We start from the raw sequence: 27,762 nt of genomic DNA, 5'->3' as shown, positions 1-27,762 counted from the left end.
GGAAGGAAAACTTCCAAACTCTTTCTATGAAGCCAGCATTACCTTGATTCCAAAACCAGACAGAGACCGCACTGAAAAGGAGAACTATAGACCAATTTCCCTGATGAATATGGATGCAAAAATCCTCAACAAGATATTAGCCAACCGGATCCAACAATACATTACAAAAATTATTCACCATGACCGAGTGGGATTTATACCTGGGATGCAGGGCTGGTTCAATTTCCGCAAAACAATTAACATGATTCATCATATCAATAAAACAAAGGACAACAACCATAGGAGCCTCTTAATAGATGCAGAGAAAGCATTTGACGAAATACAGCATCCTTTCTTGATAAAAGCCCTCAAGATAGTAGGGATAGAAGGATCATACTTCGAGATCATAAAAGCCATATATGAACGACCCAATGCTAATATCATCCTCAATGGGGAAAAACTGAGAGCTTTCCCCCTAAGGTCAGGAAAAAGACAGGGATGTACACTCTCGTCACTGTTATTCAACTTAGTATTGGAAGTCTTAACCACTGCAATCAGATAACACAAAGAAATAAAAGGCATCCAGATCAGCCAGGAGGAGGTCAAACTTTCACTCTTTGCAGATGACAAGATACTCTATATGGAAAACCCAAAAGATTACACCAAAAAAATGCTAGAACTGATTCATGAATTCAGCAAAGTTGCAGGATATAAAATCAAAGCACAGAAATCGGTTGCAATCCTATACACCACCAATGAAGAGACAGAAAGATAAATCAAGGAATCAATCCCATTTACAGTTGCACCAAAAACCGTAAAATATTTAGGAATAAATCTAACGAAAGAGGTGAAAAATCTATACAATGAAAAGTATAGAAAGCTTATGAAAGATATTGAAGAAGACACAAAGAAATGGAAAAAGATTCCATGCTCCTGGATAGGTAGAACAAATATTGTTAAAATGTTGATACTACCCAAGCAATCTACATATTCAATGTGATCCCTATCCAAGTAACACCAGCATTCTTCACAGAGCTAGAACAAATAATCTTAAAATTTGTATGGAACCAGAAAAGACCCTGAATAGCCAAAGAAATCTTGAAAAAGAAAACCAAAGCAGGAGGCATCATAATCTCAGACTTCAAGCTATACTACAAAGCTATAATCATCAAGACAGTATGGTACTGGCACAAGAACAGACACTCAGATCAAGGGAACAGAATAGAGAACCCAGAAATGGACCCACAAACGTATGGCCAACCAATCTTTGACAAAGCAGGAGAGAATATCCAATGAAATAAAGGCAGTCTCTTCAGCAAGTGGTGCAATTTGTGACTCAACATGTCTCCAGAGGCAAGGGAAACAAAAGCAAAAATGAACTACTGGAACCTCATCAAAATAAAAAGCTTGTGCACAGTGAAGGAAACAATCAGCAAAACTAAAAGGCAACCGACAGAATGGGAGAAGATATTTGCAAACGACATATCAGATAAAGGGTTAGTATCCAAAATCGATAAAGAACTTATCAAACTCAACACCCAAAACACAAAGAATCCAGTGAAGAAATGGGCAAAAGACATGAATAGACACTTCTCCACAGAAGACATCCAGATGGCCAACCGACACATGAAAAAATGCTCCACATCATTCATCATCAGGGAAATACAAATCAAAATGACAAGGAGATACCACCTTACACCTGTCACAATGGTTAACATTAACAACTCAGGCAACAACAGATGTTGGCAAGGATGCGGAGAAAGAGGATCTCTTTTGCATTGCTGGTGGGAATGCAAGCTGGTGCAGCCACTCTGGAAAACAGTATGGAGGTTCCTCAAAAAACTAAAAATAGAACTACCCTACGACCCAGCAATTGCACTACTAGGCATTTATCCAAGGCATACAGGTGTGCTGTTTCGAAGGGACGCATGCACCCCCATGTTTATAGCAGCACTATCAACAATAGCCTAAGTATGGAAAGAGTGCAAATATCCACCGATGGATGAATGGATAAAGAAGATGTGGTATATACATACAATGGTGTATTACTCGGCAATCAAAAAGAATGAAATCTTGCCATTTGCAACTACGTGCATGGAACTGGAGGCATTATGCTAAGTGAAATTAGTCAGTCAGAGAAAGACAAAAATCATATGACTTCACTCATATGAGGACTTTAAGAGACAAAGCAGATGAACATAAGGGAAGGGAAACAAAAATAATTTAAAAACAGGGAGGGGGAGAAAACAGAAGAGACTCATAAATATGGAGAATAAACTGAGGGTTGCTGGAGGGGTTGTGGGAGGCAGAATCGGGTAAGGAATTTACTGCTGAAATCACTGTTGCACTATATGGTAACTAATTTGGATGTAAATTTAAAAAAAAAAAACAAAAAATAAAATTAAAAAAAAATAAGAAGACACTCAGCCCTGTAGCCTCAACTTCCTTTTTTGTCTTTTCTGGAATGGAACGGGGTTTTGTGACACGGGATACAAGGGCATGGCGGGTTGTTCTGTGGAAGAAGGAGGGAGTCCAGGCTGCATTTATCTAGGTAAAAACCGGAGCCAGAAAAACACCTGGTCAAATTTGAATTCAGTCAAGCAATAAGGAAGGAAAAGCAAAAAACAAAACAAAACAAAAAATCTAGGACTGAAATCATAAGAATGCATCTTTCATTTATTTTGCCAAAACTACTTTCATTTTAATTATTTCAAGCATTTCATAATATGCCAGCAAATGGGATGCTGTGTACTTTGCAAAGTAATGGTGTGTTAGATGACAAATCTGACAATACCACATTATTAAATTTTAAGGGAGAAATAGTTGATTCACTTTTCTTTGAAGATTATCCACTGGGAAATTAACAAAGGCTTCGCCATAATCTCCTCCTAGCAAGGAGAAGTGGAAGTAGGCAGAAGCAGGAAAGTTTAGTGCAAACTCCCTCTGGCTTCCAGTTCCTGGAATTCACTTGTTGCCATGGTACCTCTGCTACAATGTGGCCACTCAGATTTAAGTTAAGCAGGACCTGAAACAATAAGCATTGAAACACATTACCACACAATGCTATGAAGCTTGAAATCAACCACAGGAAAAAGTCTGGAAAACCTCCAAAAGCATGGAGGTTAAAGAACACCCTACTAAAGAATGAATGGGTCAACCAGGCAATTAAAGAAGAAATTTAAAAATATATGGAAACAAACGAAAATGAAAATACAACAATCCAAACACTTTGGGATGCAGCGAATGCAGTCCTGAGAGGAAAATACATTGCAATCCAGGCCTATCTCAAGAAACAAGAAAAATCCCAAATACAAAATCTAACAGCACACCTAAAGGAAATAGAAGCAGAACTGCAAAGACACCCCAAATCCAGCAGAAGAAGAGAAATAATAATGATCAGAGCAGAAATAAATAATATAGCATCTAAAAAAACTGTAGAGAAGATCAATGAAACCAAGACTTGGTTTTTTGAAAAAATAAACAAAATTGATAAACCTTTAGCCAGGCTTCTCAAAAAGAAAGGGGAGATGACCCAAATAGATAAAATCATGAATGAAAATGGAATTATTACAACCAATCTTTCAGAAATACAAGCAATTATCAGGGAATACTATGAAAAATTATATGCCAACAAACTGGACAACCTGGAAGAAATGGACAAATTCCTAAGCACCCACACTCTTCCAAAACTCAATCAGGAGGAAATAGAAAGCTTGAACAGACCCATAACCAGCGAAGAAATGGAACCAGTTATCAAAAATCTCCCAACAAATAAGAGTCCAGGACCAGAAGGCTTCCCTGGGGAATTCTACCAGACATTTAAAGCACAGATAATACCTATCCTTCTCAAGCTGTTCCAAAAAATAGAAAGTGAAGGAAAACTTCAAGACTCATTCTGTGAAGCCAGCATTATTTTGATTCCCAAACCAGACAGAGACCCAGCAAAAAAAGAGAACTACAGGCCAACATCCCTGATGAATACGGATGTAGAAATTCTCAACAAGATACTAGCAAATCGAATTCAACAGCATATAAAAAGAATTATTCACCATGATCAAGTGGGATTCATTCCTGGGATGCAGGGCTGGTTCAACATTCGCAAATCAATCAACGTGATACATCACATTAATAAAAGAAAAGATAAGAACCATATGATCCTGTCAATCGATGCAGAAAAAGCATTTGACAAAATTCAGCATCCTTTCTTAGTAAAAACCCTTGAGAAAGTCGGGATAGAAGGAACATACTTAAACATCCTAAAAGCCATTTATGAAAAGCCCACAGCTAATATCATCCTCAATGGGGAAAAACTGAGAGCTTTCCTCCTGAGATCAGGAACACGACAGGGATGTCCACTCACCGCTGTTGTTTAACATAGTGTTGGAAGTTCTAGCATCAGCAATCAGACAACAAAAGGAAATCAAAGGCATCAAAATCAGCAAAGATGATGTTAAGCTTTCACTTTTTGCAGATGATATGATATTATACATGGAAAATCCAATAGACTCCACCAAAAGTCTGCTAGAACTGATACATGAATTCCGCAAAGTCGCAGGATACAAAATCAATGTACAGAAATCAGTTGCATTCTTATACACTAATAATGAAGCAACAGAAAGACAAATAAAGAAACTGATCCCATTCACAATTGCACCAAGAAGCATAAAATACCCAGGGAACAAATCTAACCAAAGATGTACAAGATCTGTAGATGTACTATAGAAAGCTTATGAACGTAATTGAAGAAGATATAATGAAATGGAAAAACATTCCGTGCTCATGGGTTGCAAGAATAAATATTGCTAAAATGTCAATACTACCCAAAGTTATTTACACATTCAATGCAATCCCAAATCAAAATTGCGCCAGCATTCGTCTCAAAGCTAGAACAAGCAATCCTAAAATTTGTGTGGAACCACAAAACACCCCGAATAGCCAAAGTAATATTGAAGAAGAAGACCAAAGCGGGAGGCATCACAATCCCAGACTCTAGCCTCCACTACAAAGCTGTAGTCTTCAGGACAGCACGGTATTGGCACAAAAACAGACACATAGACCAATGGAATAGAACAGAAACCCCAAAACTAGACCCACAAAAGTATGGCCAACTAATATTTGACAAAGCAGGAAAGAATATCCAATGGAAAAAAGAAAGTCCCTTTAACAAATGGTGCTGGGAGAACTGGACAGCAACATGCAGAAGGTTGAAACTAGACCACTTTCTCACACCATTCACAAAAATAAACTCAAAATGGATAAAGGACCTGAATGTGAGACAGGAAACAATCAAAACCTTAGAGGAGAAAGCAGGAAAAGACCTCTCTGACCTCAGCCATAGCAATCTCTTACTCGACACATCCCCAAAGGCAAGGGAATTAAAAGCAAAAATGAATTACTGGGACCTTATGAAGATAAAAAGCTTCTGCACAGCAAAGGAAACAACCAACAAAACTCAAAGGCAACTCGGGGCGCCTGGGTGGCTCAGTCGGTTAAGCGTCCGACTTCAGCCAGGTCACGATCTCACGGTCCATGAGTTCGAGCCCCGCGTCAGGCTCTGGGCTGATGGCTCGGAGCCTGGAGCCTGTTTCCGATTCTGTGTCTCCCTCTCTCTCTGCCCCTCCCCCGTTCATGCTCTGTCTCTGTCTGTCCCATAAATAAATAAAAAAAAAAAAAAAAAAAAAACAAAACTCAAAGGCAACCAACGGAATGGGAAAAGATATTTGCAAATGACATATCAGACAAAGGGCTAGTATCCAAAATCTATAAAGAGCTCACCAAACTCCACACCCGAAAAACAAATAACCCAGTGAAGAAATGGGCAGAAAACATGAATAGACACTTCTCTAAAGAAGACATCCGGATGGCCAACAGGCACATGAAAAGATGCTCAACGTCGCTCCTTATCAGGGAAATACAAATTAAAACCACACTCAGATATCACTTCACGCCAGTCAGAGTGGCCAAAATGAACAAATCAGGAGACTATAGATGCTGGCGAGGATGTGGAGAAACGGGAACCCTCTTGCACTGTTAGTGGGAATGCAAATTGGTGCAGCCACTCTGGAAAGCAGTGTGGAGGTTCCTCAAAAAATTAAAAATAGACCTACCCTATGACCCAGCAATAGCACTGCTAGGAATTTACCCAAGGGATACAGGAGTACTGATGCATAGGGGCACGTGTACCCCAATGTTTATAGCAGCACTCTCAACAATAGCCAAATTATGGAAAGAGCCTAAATGTCCATCAACTGATGAATGGATAAAGAAATTGTGGTTTATATACACAATGGAATACTACATGGCAATGAGAAAGAACGAAATATGGCCTTTTGTAGCAACGTGGATGGAACTGGAGAGTGTGATGCTAAGTGAAATAAGCCATACAGAGAAAGACAGATACCATATGTTTTCACTCTTATGTGGATCCTGAGAAACTTAACAGAAACCCATGGAGGAGGGGAAGGAAAAAAAAAAGAGGTTAGAGTGGGAGAGAGCCAAAGCATAAGAGACTCTTAAAAACTGAGAACAAACTGAGGGTTGATGGAGGGTGGGTGATGGGTATTGAGGAGGGCACCTGTTGGGATGAGCACTGGGTGTTGCATGGAAACCAATTTGACAATAAATTTCATATACTGAAAAAGAAAAAAAGAAAAAAAAATTAATTGTGGTTTATATACACAATGGAATACTAGTTGGCAATGAGAAAGAATGAAATATGGCCTTTTGTAGCAACGTGGATGGAACTGGAGAGTGTTATGCTAAGTGAAATAAGTCATACAGAGAAAGACAGATACTATATGTTTTCACTCTTATGTGGATCCTGAGAAACTTAAGAAAAGACCAAGAGGGAGGGGAAGGAAAAAAAAAAGGTTAGAGAGGGAGGGAGCCAACATATAAGAGACCTTTAAAAACTGAGAACAAACTGAGGGCTGATGGGGGGTGGGAGGGAGGGAAGGGTGGGTGATGAGTATTGAACATGGCACCTGTTGGGATGAGCACTGGGTGTTGTATGGAAACCAATTTGACAATAAATTTCATATTTAAAAAAAAGAAAAAAAAAGAACTTAAAAAAAATAAACTAAATGAAAGTTCATGAAAAAAAAAGAAAATACATTACCAGCTTTAAGTTTAGAAATAATTTTTAACACTTTTTTCTCCTTTGCTTCCTTCCTTCCTCCCTCCCTCCCCCTTTCTTTCTTTCCCTCTCTCTCTTTCTCTCTTGCTTAAATAGGCCCAGCATTGAGCCCAAGGCAGGGCTTAAATTTATGACCCTGAGACCAAGGCCTGAGGTACAATCAAGAGTTGGATGCTTAACTGACGGAGCCACCCAGGCGCCCCTCTCCTTTGCTTTCAAACATCAACCTGTATGATGATGTGTGGTGTTGCAAGAACAATCTAAATGCAAATCGACTGAAAAATAATTTTTGCCTAACTTCCCTAACTGTTCATGAACAGCGCCAATACAGGAAGTAGGCTTTAGAAGTTTAGCAGGGGTCTTCAAACGATAGAGCCACAGGCCAAATCAGTGGCCTGTCACCTGCTTTTTGTACATTTTGTGAGCTAAGAATTGTTTTTACATTTTTAAATGGTTGAAAAAATCAAAATAATAATATTTTGTGATACTTGAAAATTGTATGAAATTCAAATTTCAGGCTGAAACAATGTTTTATTGAAGCACAGCCACGTTTACTTATTTACATATTGGCTAAGGCTGCTTTTGTGTTACAACAGCAGAGTTGAGTGATTGTGACAGAAATTCTACGGCCCACAGAACCTAAAGTATTTATTACATTACCCCTTATAGAGAGAATTTGTCAACTCCTGATCTACAGACATGAATTGTCCAGGAAAATTTGGACTAGGAGGCTGGGGTTTCTTCTTTGCCCAGAAGCCTGTAACCGGTGCTGTCTTTATTCTTCAGGGCTGCTACAGCCTACCATAGACTGCGTAGCTTATCAACAACAGAGATGCATTGCTCACAGTCCTGGAGCCTGAGAAGTCCAAGACCAAAGCACCTGCATGGTCAGCTTCTGGTGAGGGCTCTCTTCCTGGTTCAAAGCCAGCAACTGCTCCCTGTGTCCCCACATGGCACCAGGGGCTAGGGAGCTCTCTGGAACCTCTGTTACAAGGCACCAATCCCATTCATAAGGCCTATGTGCCAGTCATTAATTGCCATGATTTAAGCACTTCCCAAAGGCTCCACCTACTATTAACATTTCCTCTGGAGGTTAGGATTTCAACATATGAATTTGGGGGAGGGGGGCACACATTCAGACCACAGCAGGAGTTTTTGATGCAGATTCAGGCCTTTCCAACTGAGTTTTTACACCGGCTTCTAGAAGAGCACAGCTGTTATGTCTGTGGTGTCCAAGTGGAATAGCATTACGTGATAGGATCACACTCCTTGTCAATATGGTCTCATGTTCCACTCTCCTAGGGGTCAGGCAACATGCTACTTACTCCCTCATGTGTTTCATCTTGGTCGCGGCCACTGTGCTGTTGAACGTTGTTAGTCCCGGGGACACGTCTGGAGCTGTGCTGGGGATCGTCCTCGCATCTGAAAATCAATGCACAGCCCTTATTGACTTCATCAGCACCCCGGCAACTTCCAGGCAACATTCAAGGGCAATCAGAAAACAGAAGTTAATCCACCTGTGCCACTAGGTAACGCTACATTAATTAGAGGTGAATTCAGTTATGACATGAACATTAAGGAGATTTATTCCTAATGACAGGATTATTTATAGTTTTAATATGCACAAGGAATTCCAGGGCCAAGCCTCTGTCAGAAAGGATTATTTAAATGGGACACTGCTATTTAAAAGACAGGCTTTTATAGGAGAGAACTCAGGGGAAATGCATCTATGGAAAAGCAAACGTTCTCGAGGAGCCTTTGGCAGTCTCTTTCGGCAAGTGTGGTATGAAATCATACAATATGTATCCTTTTGTATCTGGCTTATTTCATTTAGCATACTGTTTTCAAGGTTCATCAGCATGTGGCATGTATTAGGCCTTCCTTTCTATACCTGAATAATATTCATTGCATGTATATATCACGCTCTGTTTAACCATTCATCTATTGATGGACACTTGAGTTGTTCCCACCTTTTTAGTGTCATAAGTAATTATGCAATAAACATTGGCCTACAAGAATCTGTTTGAGTACCCATTTTCTATTCTTTTGAGTATATATCCAGGAGTGGAATTGCTGGGTCATATACTAATTCTATACTTAGCTTATTGAGGAGCCACCAGACTGTTTTCCCCAGCAGCTACATCATTTTACATTCCCTCTATTAGTGTATGAGGCTTTCCACATCTTCAACAACACTGTTATTTTCTGGTTTTTAAATTATAGCCATCCTAGTGGATGTGAAGTGGTATCTCATTGTGGCTTTGATTTGCATTTCCTTAACGAGTTTTCATGTGGCTTTTGGCCACTTGTAGATCTTCTTTAAAAAAAAAAAAAGGTCTATTCAAGTACTTTGCCCATTTTTAAATTGAGTTGTTTGTATTTTTGTTGTTGAGTTGTAGTTCTTTACATATTATGGATATTAAACTTTTACTCGATATAGAATTTGCAAATATTTTTTACCCTGTTCTTTGTGCTTCCAAAGTTGATCTCAGCATAAGGCATGCATCTTATTAAATTTATACTTTTTTGATGCTATTTTGATGCTATTTTTGATACTTAAGTGTTTTATTTTGATGCTAATTCATTTTTGAAATGTTCACTGCTAGTGTATAGAAATACAACTGGTTTTAGTGTATTGATCTTGTATCCTGCAATCTTGCTTATTAGTGTTAACAGTTTTTAGTGGATTTCTTAGGGTTTTCTACGTACAAGAACATGTTATCTTTATTTTTTTTAATTTTTTTTTAACATTTATTTATTTTTGAGACAGAGAGAGAGCATGAACAGGGGAGGGTCAGAGGAAGAGGGAGACATAGAATCTGAAACAGGCTCCAGGCTCTGAGCTGTCAGCACAGAGCCCAACGCGGGGTTTGAACCCACAGACTGCGAGATCATGACCTGACCCGGAGTCGGATGCTTAACTGACAGAGCCACCCAGGCGCTCCAGAACATGTTATCTTTAAGTAAAGATAGTTTTACTTCTTTTCTAACCTGGATGCCTTTTTAAAAAAATAATTTATTTATTTTATAATTTACATAAACTTAGCATATAGTGCAACAATGATTTCAGGAGTAGATTCCTTAATGCCCCTTTCCCATTTAGCCCATCCCCCCTCCCACAACCCCTCCAGCAACCCTGTGTTTGTTCTCTGTATTTAAGAGTCTCTTCTGTTTTTTCCCCCTCCTTGTTTTTATATTATATTTGCTTCCTTTCCCTTATGTTCATCTGTTTTGTATCTTAAAGTCCTCAAATGAGTGAAGTCATATGATATTCGTCTTTCTCTGACTAATTTCGCTTAGCATAATACCCTCTAGTTCCATCCACATAGTTGCAAACAGCAAATTTCATTCTTTTTGATTGCTGAGTAATACCCCTAGATTCTATATAAGATATATAATCTTATCTTCTTTATCCATTCATTAACCTGGATGCCTTTTATTTCTTCTCCTTACTTAATTTCCCTGGCTAGAACCTCTAGGACAGTGCTAAATGGAAGTGGTGAAAGAAAACATCTTTGTCATGTTCCTGATCTTAGGGGAAAAACACTCATTTTTATACCAGTAAGTATGAATTAGCTATAGTGTGTTCATAGATGCCCTTTATCTGGTTTAGGAAGTTCCTTTCTATTCTTAGTTTGTTGAGTGTTGTTGTTGTTTTTTTTAATCAAGAAAGGATAGGGGAGGAACCAAGATGGCGGAAAAGCATGGAAGCTTTTTGTGTGTCTTGTGTCCATGAAATACAGCCAGACCAACACTAAACCATCCTACACACCTAGAAAACTGATTGCAGGATTAACACAACAATCTGCACAACCTGAATCACAGAATTCAGCAGGTACGCGGAACGGAGAGCTGAACTTGCGGAGCAAGAAGCCGTGGAAGGTAGGGAACCCTTTTGCGGGAGGAGAGAAGACGGAGACTGGGGAGGGGGGAGCATACAGGAAAAGCATCCCTCCCCAAAAGCAGCTGGAGAGAAAGTGGAAAATTGGAAACAGTCGCAGGGACTAAACTAAAAAGGGAGAAAGGAGAAAGGAGAAAGGAGAGGGTTTAAATTCCATTAAGACTGTAAACAAGGGGAGCGCAAAGTCAGCCAAACTCTGCAGCTCGATACCTGGTGGTTCTCTGATGGGAAGGGTGAATCCCCAGGAACAGAGTGAAGTCTGGGAGGTTCTCAGGCCACACAGGGAGACGTGATTCCACTGCTGGAAGGACATTTGGTAGAGACTGTTGAAGCCACCTGGTCCCAGAAGACCCCAGAAGACACCAGCACCACATTCGCTGGTGCTGGGGCAAGGTCTTTGAGGGTGAAGCCTGGGGCCAGATATGTGTTGTGATTTTTCATAATCCCTGAAAAGTTGCTGCTACACTGTCTCATGAACTTTTTTTTTGGGCAGGCTGGCACCTGGCCGCAGTCTTGGGGCACTGGCAACAGCAGGGTCCAGCGGGCATTCCTGGGTGCAGCCGACATTCGGCCCTTGCTCATTCGGCCACTGCTCAGTGAGACCCTCCCGTAGAGGGGCAGAATGGGTCAAAGCCGCAGTCCTTCGGAAGTAAGGGGCTGGGGACAACAACCACATCTGAGACAAAACTTGGGAGAGAGGTACTGCCTGGGGCCTGGTCACAGAGAGTGAAACAGTGGGGAGTGGATGAGAGCTGAAAACAGAGCACGGGTGGGCGATTGCTGATCCGGGAGAACAGACTGGGTACCTGGGTGGCGCCATTTTCACCGCTCCCACGCATGCGCACCTACGAGCACCGCAACAATCCACCCCAGTAGGCTAGCAGCACCATCTAGTGGAGGGTGGGGCTCGGTGTAACAGCTCAACTGAGCCAACTTCACTCTTCAAGAATTAAGCTCACCTCCAGCTTAATTTATGGACTATAAAGAGCTACATGGACTGACCTCTAGGGGAAAACTAAGCAATTTCAGTCCGACTTCAATCTGTTAGCAGGTTCATCTATTTAATTTTTTTCTTTTCCTTTCTTTCTCTTTTTCCTTTTTCTCTTTTAAAATTCTTTTCTTGGGGCGCCTGGGTGGCGCAGTCGGTTAAGCGTCCGACTTCAGCCAGGTCACGATCTCGCGGTCCGTGGGTTCAAGCCCCGCGTCAGGCTCTGGGCTGATGGCTCAGAGGCTGGAGCCTGTTTCCGATTCTGTGTCTCCCTCTCTCTCTGCCCCTCCCCCGTTCATGCTCTGTCTCTCTCTGTCCCAAAAATAAATAAACGTTGAAAAAAAAAATTAAAAAAAAAATAATAAAAGTCTTTTCTTTTTCTTCAATACAGAAAGAGAAAAAACTCATTTTTAATGTCAATTTATATTAAAAATATCTGTCTTTAATTTTTATTACTATATTTTTTACTTTTGTGTAAGTTTTTTCAAATTCTACTTTACCTCCATCATTTTATTTTAGTCTACTTCAGTGTACTCACCTTTCCAAATTTTCCAACAATTTCCTTTTTTCTTTCTTTTTCTTTTTTTTCTCTTTTTCATTTTTCTTTTTCTTGAATGCAGAAAGAGAAAAACTTCATTTTTGCTTTCAATTTCTTTTAAAAATATTTTTATTTAATTTTTATTACTATATTTTTTGCTTTTATGTAAGTTTTTTCAAATTCTATCTTACTCCCATCATTTTTTTTAGTCTGCTACAGTGTATTCACTTTTTCAAATTTTCAAATGATTTTTTTCTTTTTTTTCTGTTTTGTTTATTTTCTTTTCTCGTAAATACAGAAAATGAAAAAATTCATATTTCTTTTTAATTTTTACTAAAAATATTTTTCTTTAATTTTTTTCTACTATATTTTCTATTTTGTGTGTATTTTTTTACATTCTATCTTACCCACATCATCTCATTTTTGTCTACTTCAGTGTATTCATTTTTTTAAATTCTCAAACGATTTCCTTTTTTTTTTTATCCCGCCCCCCACTTTTTTTCCCTCTAATGTGTCAAACCACTTTCAACACCCAGACCAAAACACACCTAGGATCTAGCATCATCTATTTGATTTCTGTGTGTGTCTGTTTTTAATTTTGAATTTTAATATTTTTTTATTTTAATTTTTTTAATTTCAATTTTCTACCTCATTAATTCCTTTTCTCCCTTCAAAATGACAACACGAAGGAATTCACCCCAAAAGAAAGAGCATGAAGAAACAACAGCCAGGGATTTAACCAACACAGATACAAGCAAGATGTATGAACCAGAACTTAGAATCACAGTAATAAGAATACTAGCTGGAGTTGAAAATAGATTAGAATCCCTTTCTGCAGAGAGAAAAGAAATAAAAAATAGCCAGAATGAAATTAAAAATGCCATAACTGGGGCGCCTGGGTGGCGCAGTCGGTTAAGCGTCCGACTTCAGCCAGGTCACGATCTCGTGGTCCGTGAGTTCGAGCCCCGCGTCGGGCTCTGGGCTGATGGCTCGGAGCCTGGAGCCTGTTTCCGATTCTGTGTCTCCCTCTCTCTCTCTGCCCCTCCCCCGTTCATGCTCTGTCTCTCTCTGTCCCAAAAATAAATAAATGTTGAAAAAAAATGCCATAACTGAGTTGCAATCATGGATGGATGCAGCGGCTGCAAGGATGGATGAGGCAGAACACAGAATCAGCAATATAGAGGACAGACTTATAGAGAATAATGAAGCAGAAAAAAAGAGGGAAATTAAGGCAAACGAGCACGATTTAAGAATTGGAGAAACCAGTGACTCATTAAAAAGGAAGAACATCAGAATCATAGGGGTCCCAGAGGAGGAAGAGAGAGAAATAGGGGTAGTAGGGTTATGTGAGCAAATCATAGCTGAAAACTTTCCTAACCTGGGGAAAGACACAAACATCAAAATCCAGGAAGCACAGAGGACCCCCATTAAATTCAACAAAAACCGACCATCAACAAGGTATATCATAGTCAAATTCACAAAATACTCAGGCAAGGAGAGAATCATGAAAGCAGCAAGGGAAAAAAAGTCGCTAACCTACAAGGCAAGACAGATCAGGTTTGCAGCAGACCTATCCACAGAAACTTGGCAGGCCAGAAAGGAGTGGCAGGATGTATTCAGTGTGCTGAATCAGAAAAATCTGCAGCCAAGAATTCTTTTTTTTTTTTTTAATTTTTTTTTTTCAACGTTTATTTATTTTTGGGACAGAGAGAGACAGAGCATGAACGGGGGAGGAGCAGAGAGAGAGGGAGACACAGAATCGGAAACAGGCTCCAGTCTCTGAGCCATCAGCCCAGAGCCTGATGCGGGGCTCGAACTCACGGACCGCGAGATCGTGACCTGGCTGAAGTCGGACGCTTAACCGACTGCGCCACCCAGGTGCCCCATGCAGCCAAGAATTCTTTATCCAGAAAGGCTGTCATTCAAAACTGAATGAGAAATTAAAAGTTTCCCAGACAAACAAAAATTAAAGGAGTTTGTGACCACTAAACCAGCCCTGCAAGAAATTTTAAAAGGGACTCTCTGAGGGGAGAAAAGATGAAAAAAAAATATATATATATATATCTCAAAAGCAACAAAGATTAGAAAGGACCAGAGAACACCACCAGAAACTCCAACTCTACAAGAATCATAATGGTAATAAATTCCTATCTTTCAGCACTCACTCTAACCATCAATGGACTCAATGACCCAATCAAAAGACATAGGGTAACAGAATGGATAAGAAAACAAGATCCATCTAGATGCTGTTTACAAGAGACCCACTTCAGACCTAAAGGCACCTTCAGATTGAAAATAAGGGGATGGAGAACCATCTATCATGCTAATTGTCCACAAAAGAAAGCTGGAGTAGCCATACTTATATCAGACAACCTAGACTTTAAAATAAAGACTGTACCAAAAGATGCAGAAGGGCATTATATCATAATCAAGGGGTCTATCCACCAAGAAGACCTAACAATTGTAAACATTTAGGTGCCAAATGTGCGAGCACCCAAATATATAAATCAATTAATCACAAACATAAAGAAGCTCATCAATAGTAATACCATAAAAGTAGGAGACTTCAACACCCCACTCACAGCCATGGATAGATCATCTAATCAAAAAATCCACAAGGAAACAATGGCTTGGAATGACACACTGGACCAGATGGACTTGACAGATATATTCAGAACATTTCACCCTGAAGCAGCAGAATATATATTCTTCTCCAGTACACATGGAACATTCTTCAGAACTGACCATGTACTGGGACACAAATCAGCCCTCAGTAAGTACAAAAAGATCGAGATCATACCGTGCATATTTTCAGACCACAATGCTATGAAACTCGAAATCAACCACAAGAAAAAATTTGTAGAGGTAACAAATACTTGGAGACTGAAGAACATCCTACTAAAGAATGAATGGGCTAACCAAACAGTTAAAGAGGAAATTAAAAGTATATGGGAGTCAATGAAAATGATAGCACCACAACCCAAAACCTCTGAGATGCAGCAAAGGCAGTCATAAGAGGAAAGTATATAGCAATCCAGGCCTTCCTAAAGAGGGAAGAAATATCTCAGATACATAACCTAACCTTATGCTGTAAGGAGCTGGAAAAATAACCGCAAATAAAATCCAAAACCAGCAGAAGACAGGCAATAATAAAGATTAGAGCAGAAATTAATGCTATCGAAACAAACAAACAAAAAAACCCAATAGAACAGATCAATGAAACCAGAAGCTGGTTCTTTGAAAGAATCAACAAAATTGACAAACCACTAGCCAGTTTGATCATGAAGAAAATAAATTAAATAAATAAATAAATAAATAAATAAATAAAAAATAAACAAAACCAAGAATGAAAGAGGAGAGATCACAACCAACACAGCCGAAATAAAAACAATATTAAGAGAATATTATGAGCAATTATATTCCAATAATATGGGCAATTTGGAAGAAATGGACAAATTCCTAGAAACATATAGACTACCAAAACTAAAACAGGAAGAACAGACCCATAACCAGTAAGGAAATTGAATTAGTAATCAAAAATCTGCCAAAAAAACAAGAGTTCTGGGCCAGATGGCTTTCCAGGGGAATTCTACCAAACATTTAAGGAAGAGTTAACACCTATTCTCTTGAAACTGTTACAAAAAATAGAAATGGAAGGAAAACTTCCAAACTCTTTCTATGAAGCCAGGATTACCTTCATCCAAAACCAGACAGAGACCCCACTAAAAAGGAGAACTACAGACCAAGCTCCCTGATGAACATGCATGCAAAAATCCTCAACAAAATATTAGCCAACCGGATCCAAAAATACATTAAAAAATTATTCACCATGACCAAGTGGGATTTATTCCTGGGATGCAAGGATGGTTCAATATCCACACAACAATTAACATGATTCATCACATCAATAAAAGAAAGGACGAGAACCATAGGATCCTCTCCATAGATGCAGAGAAAGCATTTGATGAAATACAGCATCTTTCTTGATAAAAACCCTCAAGAAAGAAGGGATAGAAGGAGCATATCTCGAGATCATAAAAGCCATATATGAACGACCCAATGCTAATATCATCCTCAATGGGGAAAAACTGAGAGCTTTCCCCCCAAGGTCAGAAACAAGACAGGGATGTCCACTCTCGCCACTGTTATTCAACATAGTATTGGAAGTCTTAGCCTCTGCAATCAGATAACACAAAGAAATAAAAGGCATCCAAATCGGCCAGGAGTAGGTCAAACTTTCACTCTTCACAGTTGACATGATAGTCTATATGGACAACCCAAAAGATTCCACCAAAAAACTGCTAGAACTGATTCATGAATTCCGCAAAGTTGTAGGATATAAAATCAACGTACAGAAATCGGTTGCATTCCTATACACCACCAATGAAGTGACAGAGAGAAATCAAGGAATCTATCCCATTTAGAGTTGCACTAAAACCATAAAATACCTAGGAATAAATCTAACCAAAGAGGGGAAAAATCTATACAATGAAAAGTATAGAAAACTTATGAAAGAAATTGAAGAAGACACAAAGAAATAGAAAAAGATTCCATGCTCCTGGATAGGTAGAACAAATAATGTTAAAATGTCGATACTACCCAAAGCAATCTACATATTCAATGCAATCCCTATCCAAATAACACCAGCATTCTTCACAAGGCTAGAACAAATAACCCTAAAATTTGTTTGTAATCAGAAAAGACCTCGAATAGCCAAAGCGATCTTGAAAAAGAAAACCAAAGCAGGAGGCATCACAATCCCAGACTTCAAGCTATACTACAAACCTGTAATCATCAAGACAGTATGGTACTGGCACAAGAACAGACACTCAGATCAATGGAACAGAATAGAGAACCCAGAAATGGACCCACAAATGTACGGCCAACTAATCTTTGACAAAGCAGGAAAGAATATCCAATAGAATAAAGACAGTCTCTTCAGCAAGTGGTGCTGGGAAAACTGGACAGCGACATGCAGAACAATGAACCTGGACCCCTTTCTTACACCATACACAAAAATAAACTCAAAATGGATGAAAGACCTAAATGTAAGACAGGAAGCCGTCACAATCCTCAAGGAGAAAGCAGGAAAAAACCTCTTTGATCTTGGCTGCAGCAACTTCTTACTCAACACATCTCTGGAGGCAAGGGAAACAAAAGCAAAAATGAACTACTGGAACCTCATCAAAATAAAAAGCTTGTGCACAGCGAAGGAAACAATCAGCAAAACTAAAAGGCAACCAACAGAATGGGAGAAGATATTTGCAAATGACATATCAGATAAAGGGTTAGTATCCAAAATCTACAGAAAACTTATAAAATGCAACACCCAAAACACAAGGAATCCAGTGAAGAAGTGGGAAAAAGACATGAATAGACACTTCTCTAAAGAAGACATCCAGATGGCCAACCGACACATGAAAAAATGCTCCACATCACTCATCATCAGGGAAATAAAAATCAAAACAATGAGATACTACCTCACATCTGGTAGAATGGCTAACATTAACAACTCAGGCAACAACAGATGTTGGCGAGGATGCAGAGAAAGAGGATCTCTTTTGCGTTGCTGGTGGGAATGCAAGCTAGTGCAGCCACTCTGGAAAACAGTATGGAGGTTCCTCCCAAAATTAAAAATAGAACTACCCTCTAACCCAGCAATTTCACTAATAGGATAAATATCCAAGGGATATAGGTATGCTGTTTCGAAAGAACACATGCACCCCCATGTTTATAGCAGTGCCACTGACAGTAGCCAAATTATGGAAAGAGCCCAAATGTCCACCCATGGATGAATGGATAAAGAAGATGTGGTATATATATATACAATGGAGTATTACTCGGCAATCAAAAAGAATGAAATCTTGCCATTTGCAACTACGTGCATGGAACTGGAGGGTATTATGCTAAGTGAAATTAGTCAGTTAGAGAAAGACAAATATCATATGACTTCACTCATATGAGGGCTTTAAGAGACAAAACAGATGAACATAAGGGAAGGGAAGCAAAAATAATGTAAAAACAGGGAGGGGGAGAAAACAGAAGAGACTCATAAATATGGAGAACAAACTGAGGGTTACTGGAGGGATTGTGGGGGGGGGGATGGGCTAAATGGTTAAGAGGCATTAAGGAATCTACTCCTGAAATCTTTGCTTCAGTATATGCTAACTAATTTGTTTTTTTTTTTCTTTTTCCTTTTTATTTATTTATTTATTTTTTCAATATATGAAGTTTATTGTCAAATTGGTTTCCATACAACACGCAGTGCTCATCCCAACAGGTGCCCTCCTCAATACCGATCACCCACCCTCCCCGCCCTCCCACCCCCCATCAACCTTCAGTTTGTTCTCAGTTTTCAAGAGTCTCTTATGCTTTGGCTCTCTTCCACTCTTACCTCTTTTTTTTCCTTTCCCCTCCCCCATGGGTTTCTGTTAAGTTTCTCAGGATCCACATAAGAGTGAAAACATATGGTATCTGTCTTTCTTTGTATGGCTTATTTCACTTAGCATCACACTCTCCAGTTCCATCCACGTTGCTACAAAGGGCCATATTTCATTCTTTCTCATTGCCCTGTAGTACTCCATTGTGTATATAAACCACAATTTCTTTATCCATTCGTCAGTTGATGGACATTTAGGCTCTTTCCACAATTTGGCTATTGTTGAGAGTGCTGCTATAAACATTGGGGTACACGTGCCCCTATGCATCAGTACTCCTGTATCCCTTGGGTAAATTCCTTAGCAGTGCTATTGCTGGGTCATAGGGTAGGTCTATTTTTAATTCTTTGAGGAACCTCCACACTGTTTTCCAGAGTGGCTGCACCAGTTTGCATTCCCACCAACAGTGCAAGAGGGTTCCCGTTTCTCCACATCCTCGCCAGCATCTATAGTCTCCTGATTTGTTCATTTTGGCCACTCTGACTGGCGTGAGGTGATATCTGAGTGTGGTTTTGATTTGTATTTCCCTGATAAGGAGCAACGTTGAGCATCTTTTCATGTGCCTGTTGGCCATCTGGATGTCTTCTTTAGAGGAGTGTCTATTCATGTTTTCTGCCCATTTCTTCACTGGGTTATTTGTTTTTCGGGTGTGGAGTTTGGTGAGCTCTTTATAGATTTTGGATACTTATGCTAACTAATTTGGATGCACATTTTAAAATAAAAAATAAAATTAAAAAAATAATAGTAATAAAAAAAGAAAGGATATTGGATTTTGTCAAATGCTTTATCTGCATCTATTAAGATGATCATATAATTTTTCCCTTTATTCTATTAATATGGTATATTTCATTTATTGACTTTCTGATATTAAATGACCCTTGCATTCTCAGGCAAATCCTACTTGATCATGTGTAATCCTTTGTTTTTTTTTTAATGTTTTTTAAATGAATTTATGTTAGTAGTGTTTTGTTGATGATTTTTGCATATCTATTCCTGATGGATATTGGTTCATCGTTTTATTTGTTTGTTCTTGTGATGTCTTAGTCTGGTTTTGGTATCAAAGAATGGCCTCACAGAATGAAGTTGGAAATGTTCTTCAAATTACATTTTTTTGGAAGAGTTTGTGAAGAACTGGTATTAATTCTTCTTCAAATGTTTGGCAGAGTTCACCAGTGAAAGCTTCTGGGCCTAGGCTTTTCTCTACTGGAAGTTTTTCGTTACTAATTTGATCAACTTCTTTTAGGTCTGTCCAGATTTCTTGTTCTTCACTCAGTTTTGGTAATTTGTAACTTTCTAGAAATTTGCCCATGTAATCTAAGTTCTCTGATTTGCTGCCATACTGTTGTTCACAGTATACTCTTCTCATCTTTTTCATTTTTTTAAGGTTAGTAGTTATGTCTCCCCTCTCATTCCATATTCATGAATTTGAGTGTCATTTCTTATTTTCCTGGACATTATAGCTAAAAAAATTATTAATTTTGTTGATCTTTTCAAGAATATTTGGTCTTATTGATGTTCTGTATTGTTTTTCTATTTTATTTCATTCATTTGCTATTTATTTCATTTATTTCCACTCTTGTCTTCATTATTTCTTCCCTTCTGCTTGCTTTGGGTTTAATTCACTCCTCATCTTCTAGTTTCTTAAGGTAGGGATTATATTTTTGATGCTCAAAGTTATGAGTTAAAGTAATGTAAATAGCAGCCATGGTCCTTAACCCAGAAAGAGCTTAATCTATTTCGAAAGACAGGGTATCTGTCTAGATACTCACCAGGAGTACTACTTTGTATGTATACATAAGGCACTTGGTGGGGGGACTACCAAGAGGTGTAATGAAGATCTGTGCAAAAAGCACCAGCCTTCAAGTTAGAGGATCACAGTTATTGTTCTAGCTCTACTCTAGAGCTAGAGTATGTTCAGCTATGTGGCCCTCAGGTCACCTCTCAGAGCCTCATCTTCCTCATTTTATATTTAAGTGGCTTCATTAGACTGACTGCCTTCTCTCAATGCAAACCTTCTATGACCTGGTATAAGACATCTTCCCAGACCTTCAGGGGGGTGGAATTTCCCTGGGAAGGCAACACTAATACTGACAACAACAACAAAAAGCAATCAAAAGGACCAAATGTTAAGAGGTAAATGGCTGGGACGAACCATAAACGCTGCAGGCGTTATAAAAAGCATCAGACAAATCATCCTGAAGTCTTTCCACACCTGTGAAACATAGGATGATGAGGATTATAACACTTGATACTACCCCATGGACTGTTTTGACACTGAGATGAACACAAGATGATATGAAGAGTCGTTAAGCAACTAGAAGCTGTGCTTCTTAAGACTGCGGAGCACAGCTCCTAATAGTAATATTGTCGGGATTCTTCCTACTTCTGTGGTCTCTTACCAGCAGAGCTATTTTCTCTAAAGGAGTGACAGCTTCATGATTCTGCCATTTCACCAGCAGAGAGAGATTCTTCTCTCATTTCTTCCAAAATTTCCCTTTACTCATTTACTTTACTCATTCTTTCCCCCAGCTCAGTTCCTATACAAATGACCTTGATGGTAAAAGAGAAACCTGCGTTTTCCCTCCTTGCTAAACATCCTGCTGTGGGGGTAATAAATGAGCTGATGCAGGGATTGCAGGGTGGATATTTTGGCAAACAAGATCCCACTTAAGGACACTGCTTATTCAGGAATCCTTGCAGACGCTGCCCTTGGTGCACAGTATGTTCAGGATGCTTCTCTCCTCATCTCCTTTGACCCTCCCCTTTCTCGCAACAGCCCAAGGAATACTCCAGAAATGTTACTTGACAGACACCTCTCTTGGCCCAAATTATGGCAAAGGCATGTCCTCGTGGCCCATATTGTTCCTTCTCCTCTTTAGAATGGCACGTGATGGAAGATTTGCCTAGGGGATGGCAATTTTTTTTTCTGTAAAGAGTCAAGTAATAAATATTTTAGACCTGCAAGACAATCTTCTGTTGCAACTACTCAACTCTGCCATTGTTGCATGAAAACAGCCATAGACAAGAGGCAAAATATATGAGCATGGCTGTGTTCCAGTAAAACTTTATTTACAAAAACAGGTATTGAGCCAGATTTGGCCTGTGGGCTGTAGTTTATTGACTCCTGGCCTACATGTTGGAGAAGCTTCATGATCCTGAGCTGGAAGTGACCACAGACCTCTTCACGCCAAACTATCTTATCTTATGGATGGGGAAACTGAGGCCAAGAGAGGCTGTATGGCTTGCTCAAGGTCACAGAGCTATAAGGAAAGAGGCAGGGTCAGGACTGGAACTGTGGTTTCCTGACTGCCAAATGTATATTCTTTCTAATCCCCCACAGAAGTGCCACATCCAGATAAGAATTTTCATGAGCTGATTTTTAAAAATCAGTAAATTATCAGAAAAAAATCTCTCCTCCAAAAATGGAAGTTTGGGGAGAACATTGCATCTGCCTTCTCCTCTCTCCACCGCTCCAGATGATGGGAGCCGTGAACCAGTAGGGAGTGTGAAAGCTGTCCCACTCTGCTGAGAGGCTTGGCTGGCCTTCATCTTCATGAAGATTTTCTCCTTGAGATGTTCTTGTGATACAGTGGACCTCATGATGTCAATAAAATTGCCTAAGAATCTGCAAAGCAGGCTGTTCTCTGTCTTCGCTATGTTATTTCAGCGCCTCAGGGATAGCAATGTACCACCCAAGTTTCTTTCAAGGAAGGAATTGTTCCCCAGCTGGTAGAAGCCTCCAGCTGTGGCCCTTCACGACCTGCCTTAGCCACAGAAACCTGCCTTGCCCAAGATCCTGTCTCTCCCCAGACTTCAAACAGCATTACAAAGCTGTAATCATCAAGACAGTATAGTACTAGTACAAAAACAGACACTCAGATCAATGGAACAGAATAGAGAACCCAGAAATGGACCCACAAGTGTATGGCCAACTCATCTTTGACAAAGCAAGAAAGAATATTCAATGGAATAAAGACAGTCTCTTCAGCAAGTGGTGCTAGGAAAACTGGACAGCAACATGCAGAACAATGAACCTGGATCCCTTTCTTACACCATACACAAAAATAAACTCAAAATGGATGAAAGACCTAAATGTAAGACAGGAAGCCGTCACAATCCTTGAGGAGAAAGCAGGAAAAAACCTCTTTGATCTTGGCTGCAGCAACTTCTTACTCAACACATCTCCGGAGGCAAGGGAAACAAAAGCAAAAATGAACTACTGGAACCTCATCAAAATAAAAAGCTTCTGCACAGTGAAGGAAACAATCAGCAAAACTAAAAGGCAACCGACAGAATGGGAGAAGATATTTGCAAACGACATATCAGATAAAGGGTTAGTATCCAAAATCGATAAAGAATTTACCAAACTCAACACCCAAAACACAAAGAATCCAGTGAAGAAATGGGCAAAAGACATGAATAGACACTTCTCCAAAGAAGACATCCAGATGGACAACCAACACATGAAAAAATGCTCCACATCACTCATCATCAGGGAAATACAAATCAAAACCACAATGAGATACTACCTCACATCTGTCAGAATGGCTAACATTAACAACTCAGGCAACAACAGATGTTGGCGAGGATGCGGAGAAAGAGGATCTCTTTTGCACTGCTGATGGGAATGCAAGCTGGTGCAGCCACTCTGGAAAACAGTACGGAGGTTCCTCAAAAAATTGAAAATAGAACTACCCTCCAATCCAGCAATTGTACTAGTAGGTATTTATCCAAGGGACACAGGTGTATTGTTTCCAAAGGGCACATGCACCCCAATGTTTATAGCAGCGCCACTGACAGTAGCCAAATTATGGAAAGAGCCCAAATGTCCATCCATAGACGAATGGATAAAGAAGATGTGGTATATATATATATATATATATATATATATATATATATATATACACATACACACAATGGAGTATTACTCGGCAATCAAAAAGAATGAAATCTTGCCATTTGCAACTACATGGATGGAACTGGAGGGTATTATGCTAAGTGAAATTAGTCAGTCAGAGAAAGACAAAAATCATATGACTTCACTCATATGAGGACTTTAAGACACAGAACAGATGAACATAAGGGAAGGGAAGCAAATATAATATAAAAACAAGGAGGGGGAGAAAACAGAAGAGACTCATAAATATGGAGAACAAACAGAGGGTTACTGGAGGGGTGGTGGGAGGGGAGATGGGCTAATTGGGTAAGGGGCATTAAGGAATCTACTCCTGAAATCATCGTTGCACTGTATGCTAACTAATTTGGACGTAAACTAAAAAAACAAATAAAATAAAATGGTAAAAACAAACAATATCATGTCCCTCCCATGTGGCCCACATTTAATGACTGACCATGGTATAGGTTTGGCCCATGCACACAATTCCTGTAAGTCCAGAACTCCCCATGGGGCTGGGGAAGGATCATCAGGCCTGCATCAATGCACTGTCCTTCCTCTAACTGACACTGCTTCCTTCCCCTCCTGTCCACAGGGCTCTCCTGGGGGCACTCCCAGATAAAGGTCCTGCCCGCTCAACTTTACGTCAGAGGCTGCTTCCTGAAGAACCCAGGCCATGACACATGGGTACCTGGTTGGGAGTCTGCTTTGGATCCCCTTTCCCCCTACCACTGCTGTCCCTCCCCCACTCACACACACACACTCTCTCTCTCTCTCTCAAAAATAAATATTAAAAAAATTGAATGTGAGGCATTTTTATTAAAAACTTGATTCAATTTATCAAAATTTGTCAAAAATAAGCATTTTGTTTATAAATCCACAGCTGGAAGAGAGTGCTTCTAGCCCAGTGGATCTCAAAGTACAGTCCCTGGACCAGCATCATCAACACTGCTTGGTAACTTGCTAAAAATGCAGATTCTTGGGGCACCTGGGTGGCTCAGCTGGTTAGGTGCCCGACTCCTGATCTCAGCTTGGGTCTTGATCTCAGGGTCATGAGTTCAGGCCCCATATTGGGCCCATGCTGGGCATGGAGCCTACCTTTAAAAAATGCAGATTCTCAAGGGGCGCCTGGGTGGCTCAGTCGGTTGAGCGACCGACTTCGGCTCAGGTCATGATCTCATGGTTTGGCTTGTGGATTCGAGCCCCGCGTCGGGCTCTGTGCTGACAGCTCAGAGCCTGGAGCCTGCTTCTGATTCTGTGTCTCCCTCTCTCTCTGCCCCTCCCCCACTCATGCTCTGTCTCTCTCTGTCTCAGAAATAAATAAACATTAAAAAGATTTTTAAAAAAATGCAGATTCTCAAGACCTACCTTAAACCAACTGAAGCAGCATCTCCAGGGGTAGGGCGCAGTGAGCTGGTGATTCTGATCTTCCTACTCATCTTCACTGGTGTTTACTACTTCCTGCCTGGAATTCTAGTCATTTGGTCTAGAGATGTTCACACCACTAATTCCTTGAAAATATGAACTGTGGATCATATTCCTGTTTGCACTCTACCACGGTTCTGTGCCAGGAAAGCTCAATAGACACTTCATCACCAAGTGATTTGTAGTTAAATGCAGTCTTACCCATATTTCTAACTTTTTGTGTTAATAACCTTATAGTTCTAAATGAACCAGAAAAGAAATGCTCTGCCCCTGCAAATAGGTGGACTAATTCCCTCTCTTCCAGTGACACAGCTTTACTGACCCAACTAGAAGTGGCCTCAAAAAGCAATTGGTCTGGTACATAATTACTGCCAGAAAGAACAGCTCAATATTGTCCTTTCCAGAACAAGTAGTCTCTAAAGTTCAAATGGCCAAGTTAATTAGCTCATTTACTGGGGTCCAGGAGCAGCCACCTCACCTAGGAAGGCACATGGATGGCCATCTGTGTCACATGCAGTCAGACATACCTAAGAGCATTACTGAGCCCCTTCTGGGGCTGGGATGGATGATGGAGGGTCTGTGTCCTGACTACCTCTTTTTTGAGCTGAATAGAGTGGAACTGGGGTCTCAGCTGAGCACTCAGCGAAGCAGATCCAGGATCATATGTCTTGGTTCTGCACGCAGGCATTCACTCTGCAGAGTTTAACCTCACTGGCTTGGCCCTGGTCCTCTGTCCAGGATAAGTTCGCACCTTTTATTAGAATGTCAATCCTGACGACTGCTGTCCGAAGCAGATGGCTCCCTCTACAGACAGCAGCTCAGAAGATAAATCGAAAAAGAATTCTCTTGAATCATCTATTCCTTGTGTGAAAGCCAAAAGAGATGTTTCCACAAAACACTGCAAGGGCCATCTCTCCTTCCACATCTCCTAGAACAAGAAAGTTCACTACTACAGTAGATATGCATTATTATCTTTGGCCTCACATTCTTCTTCCCTTGTTCGAAGAATCTTCCACTTTGTGAGACAGAGTCTGGCTCCCACTAAAGAAGCTAAAAATACTGGACGCTCATTCTCCCAGCCTCCCTTATTGTAGGCACATTGTGTAGGCGCATGACCAGCCTCTGCCAATGACAGACATCTTCTGCAGAGTGTCCATCAGAAGTTAGTAATGTCAAGGGACAGAGATCACATGGAATCCATCCAGACAGGGGTAGGGCAGGAGTGGTGGCCACAGCCAGGTTCCCGAGGTGGCAATGGTAGCCAGTCTAGCAATGATGCGCAATGTCCAGCATTAGTGGCCTTGAGGATTCTCAAGTCACCTTGTGAAAAGGAAATGCATCCTCCAGAGTCAGTCCAGCCTTCAGATGATTGTGGTCCTGGGTCTGACTATAGCCTCATGAGCGCCACATGAGCCACAACCACCCAGCCAAGCCACTTCTAAATTCATGACCCAAAGAAACTATGAAAAATAGAAAATAATTATTGTTGTTTTTAGCCAAGAAGTTTTTGGGTAATTTTTTATGCAGCCACAGATAAGCAATATAGGCACCGACTTTTATGAAGTATCAGGAAAAGAAACAAATATATGAAGACTGCTTCTGCATTGACCTTAACACCAGTTTTGAAATCCCTGTTGTACTGCAGCTTGGTTGCTTTAGAAATGCTATGCTACTCTGCTCTGGAAAACAGTGTGAAGGTTCCTCAAAAAATTAAAAATAGATCTACCCTATGACCCAGCAATAGCACTGCTAGGAATTTACCCAAGGGATACAGGAGTGCTGATGCATAGGGGCACTTGTACCCCAATGTTAAGAGCAGCACTCTCAACAATAGCCAAATTATGGAAAGAGCCTAAATGTCCATCAACTGATGAATGGATAAAGAAATTGTGGCTTATATACACAATGGAATACTATGTGGCAATGAGAAAGAATGAAATATAGCCCTTTGTAGCAACATGGATGGAACTGGAAAGTGTGATGCTAAGTGAAATAAACCATACAGAGAAAGACAGATACCGTATGTTTTCACTCTTATGTGGATCCTGAGAAACTTAACAGAAGACCATGGGGGAGAGGAAGGGGGAAAAAGTTACAGAGAGGGAGGGAGGCAAACCATAAGACACTCTTAAATACTGAGAACAAACTGAGGGCTTATGGGGGGTGGGAGGGAGTGAAGGGTGAGTGATGGGTATTGAGGAGGGCACCTGTTGGGATGAGCACTGGGTGTTGTATGGAAACCAATTTGACAATAAATTATATTTAATATAAAAAATGTAAAAAAAAAAAAAAAAAGAAAGGCTATGCTACTAACTTTGTAGAACTTATTAATAGAAAACAAAAAGATGTCCTTTGGAGATGGATAAATGTTCTTAAAAATCATGTGGGAAAATAAATGTCAGAAGATAAGAGCATTTTGAAAAATTAAGAAAATTGGAAGGTAATTGTACTATCAGACATTAAAA

General features: G+C 40.0%; 1 protein-coding gene and 1 long non-coding RNA gene across 6 annotated transcripts in view; one reads left to right on the top strand and one right to left on the bottom strand.

Moving 5' to 3' along the window:
- Positions 1–27,762, bottom strand: part of NEK11 (NIMA related kinase 11) — a 284,063-nt gene that overhangs the window by 53,800 nt on the left and 202,501 nt on the right. For 4 of the 5 annotated variants that reach the window (XM_086674282.1, XM_086674283.1, XM_086674286.1 and 1 more), the window contains one exon: positions 8,440–8,536. The exons of the other annotated variant lie outside the window; for it this stretch is intronic. In XM_086674282.1, coding sequence (XP_086530408.1) covers positions 8,440–8,536 — 97 coding nt within the window. Of the gene's footprint in view, positions 1–8,439; positions 8,537–27,762 lie in introns of those variants that run through there. 5 annotated transcript variants of the gene reach the window in all.
- On the top strand, positions 7,774–24,572 carry LOC147577158 (uncharacterized). Its single transcript, XR_015239969.1, has 3 exons — positions 7,774–8,012; positions 8,417–8,643; positions 24,468–24,572. It is a non-coding gene; the product is annotated as an uncharacterized LOC147577158 (long non-coding RNA).

This window comes from Puma concolor, chromosome C2, assembly GCF_028749965.1.
Source record: "Puma concolor isolate L17-30 chromosome C2, mPumCon1.1.hap2, whole genome shotgun sequence".
Classification (NCBI taxonomy): Eukaryota; Metazoa; Chordata; class Mammalia; order Carnivora; family Felidae; genus Puma; species Puma concolor.
Note: the sequence above shows the minus strand (reverse complement) of the source record. Positions and strands in the feature narration are given on the sequence as shown.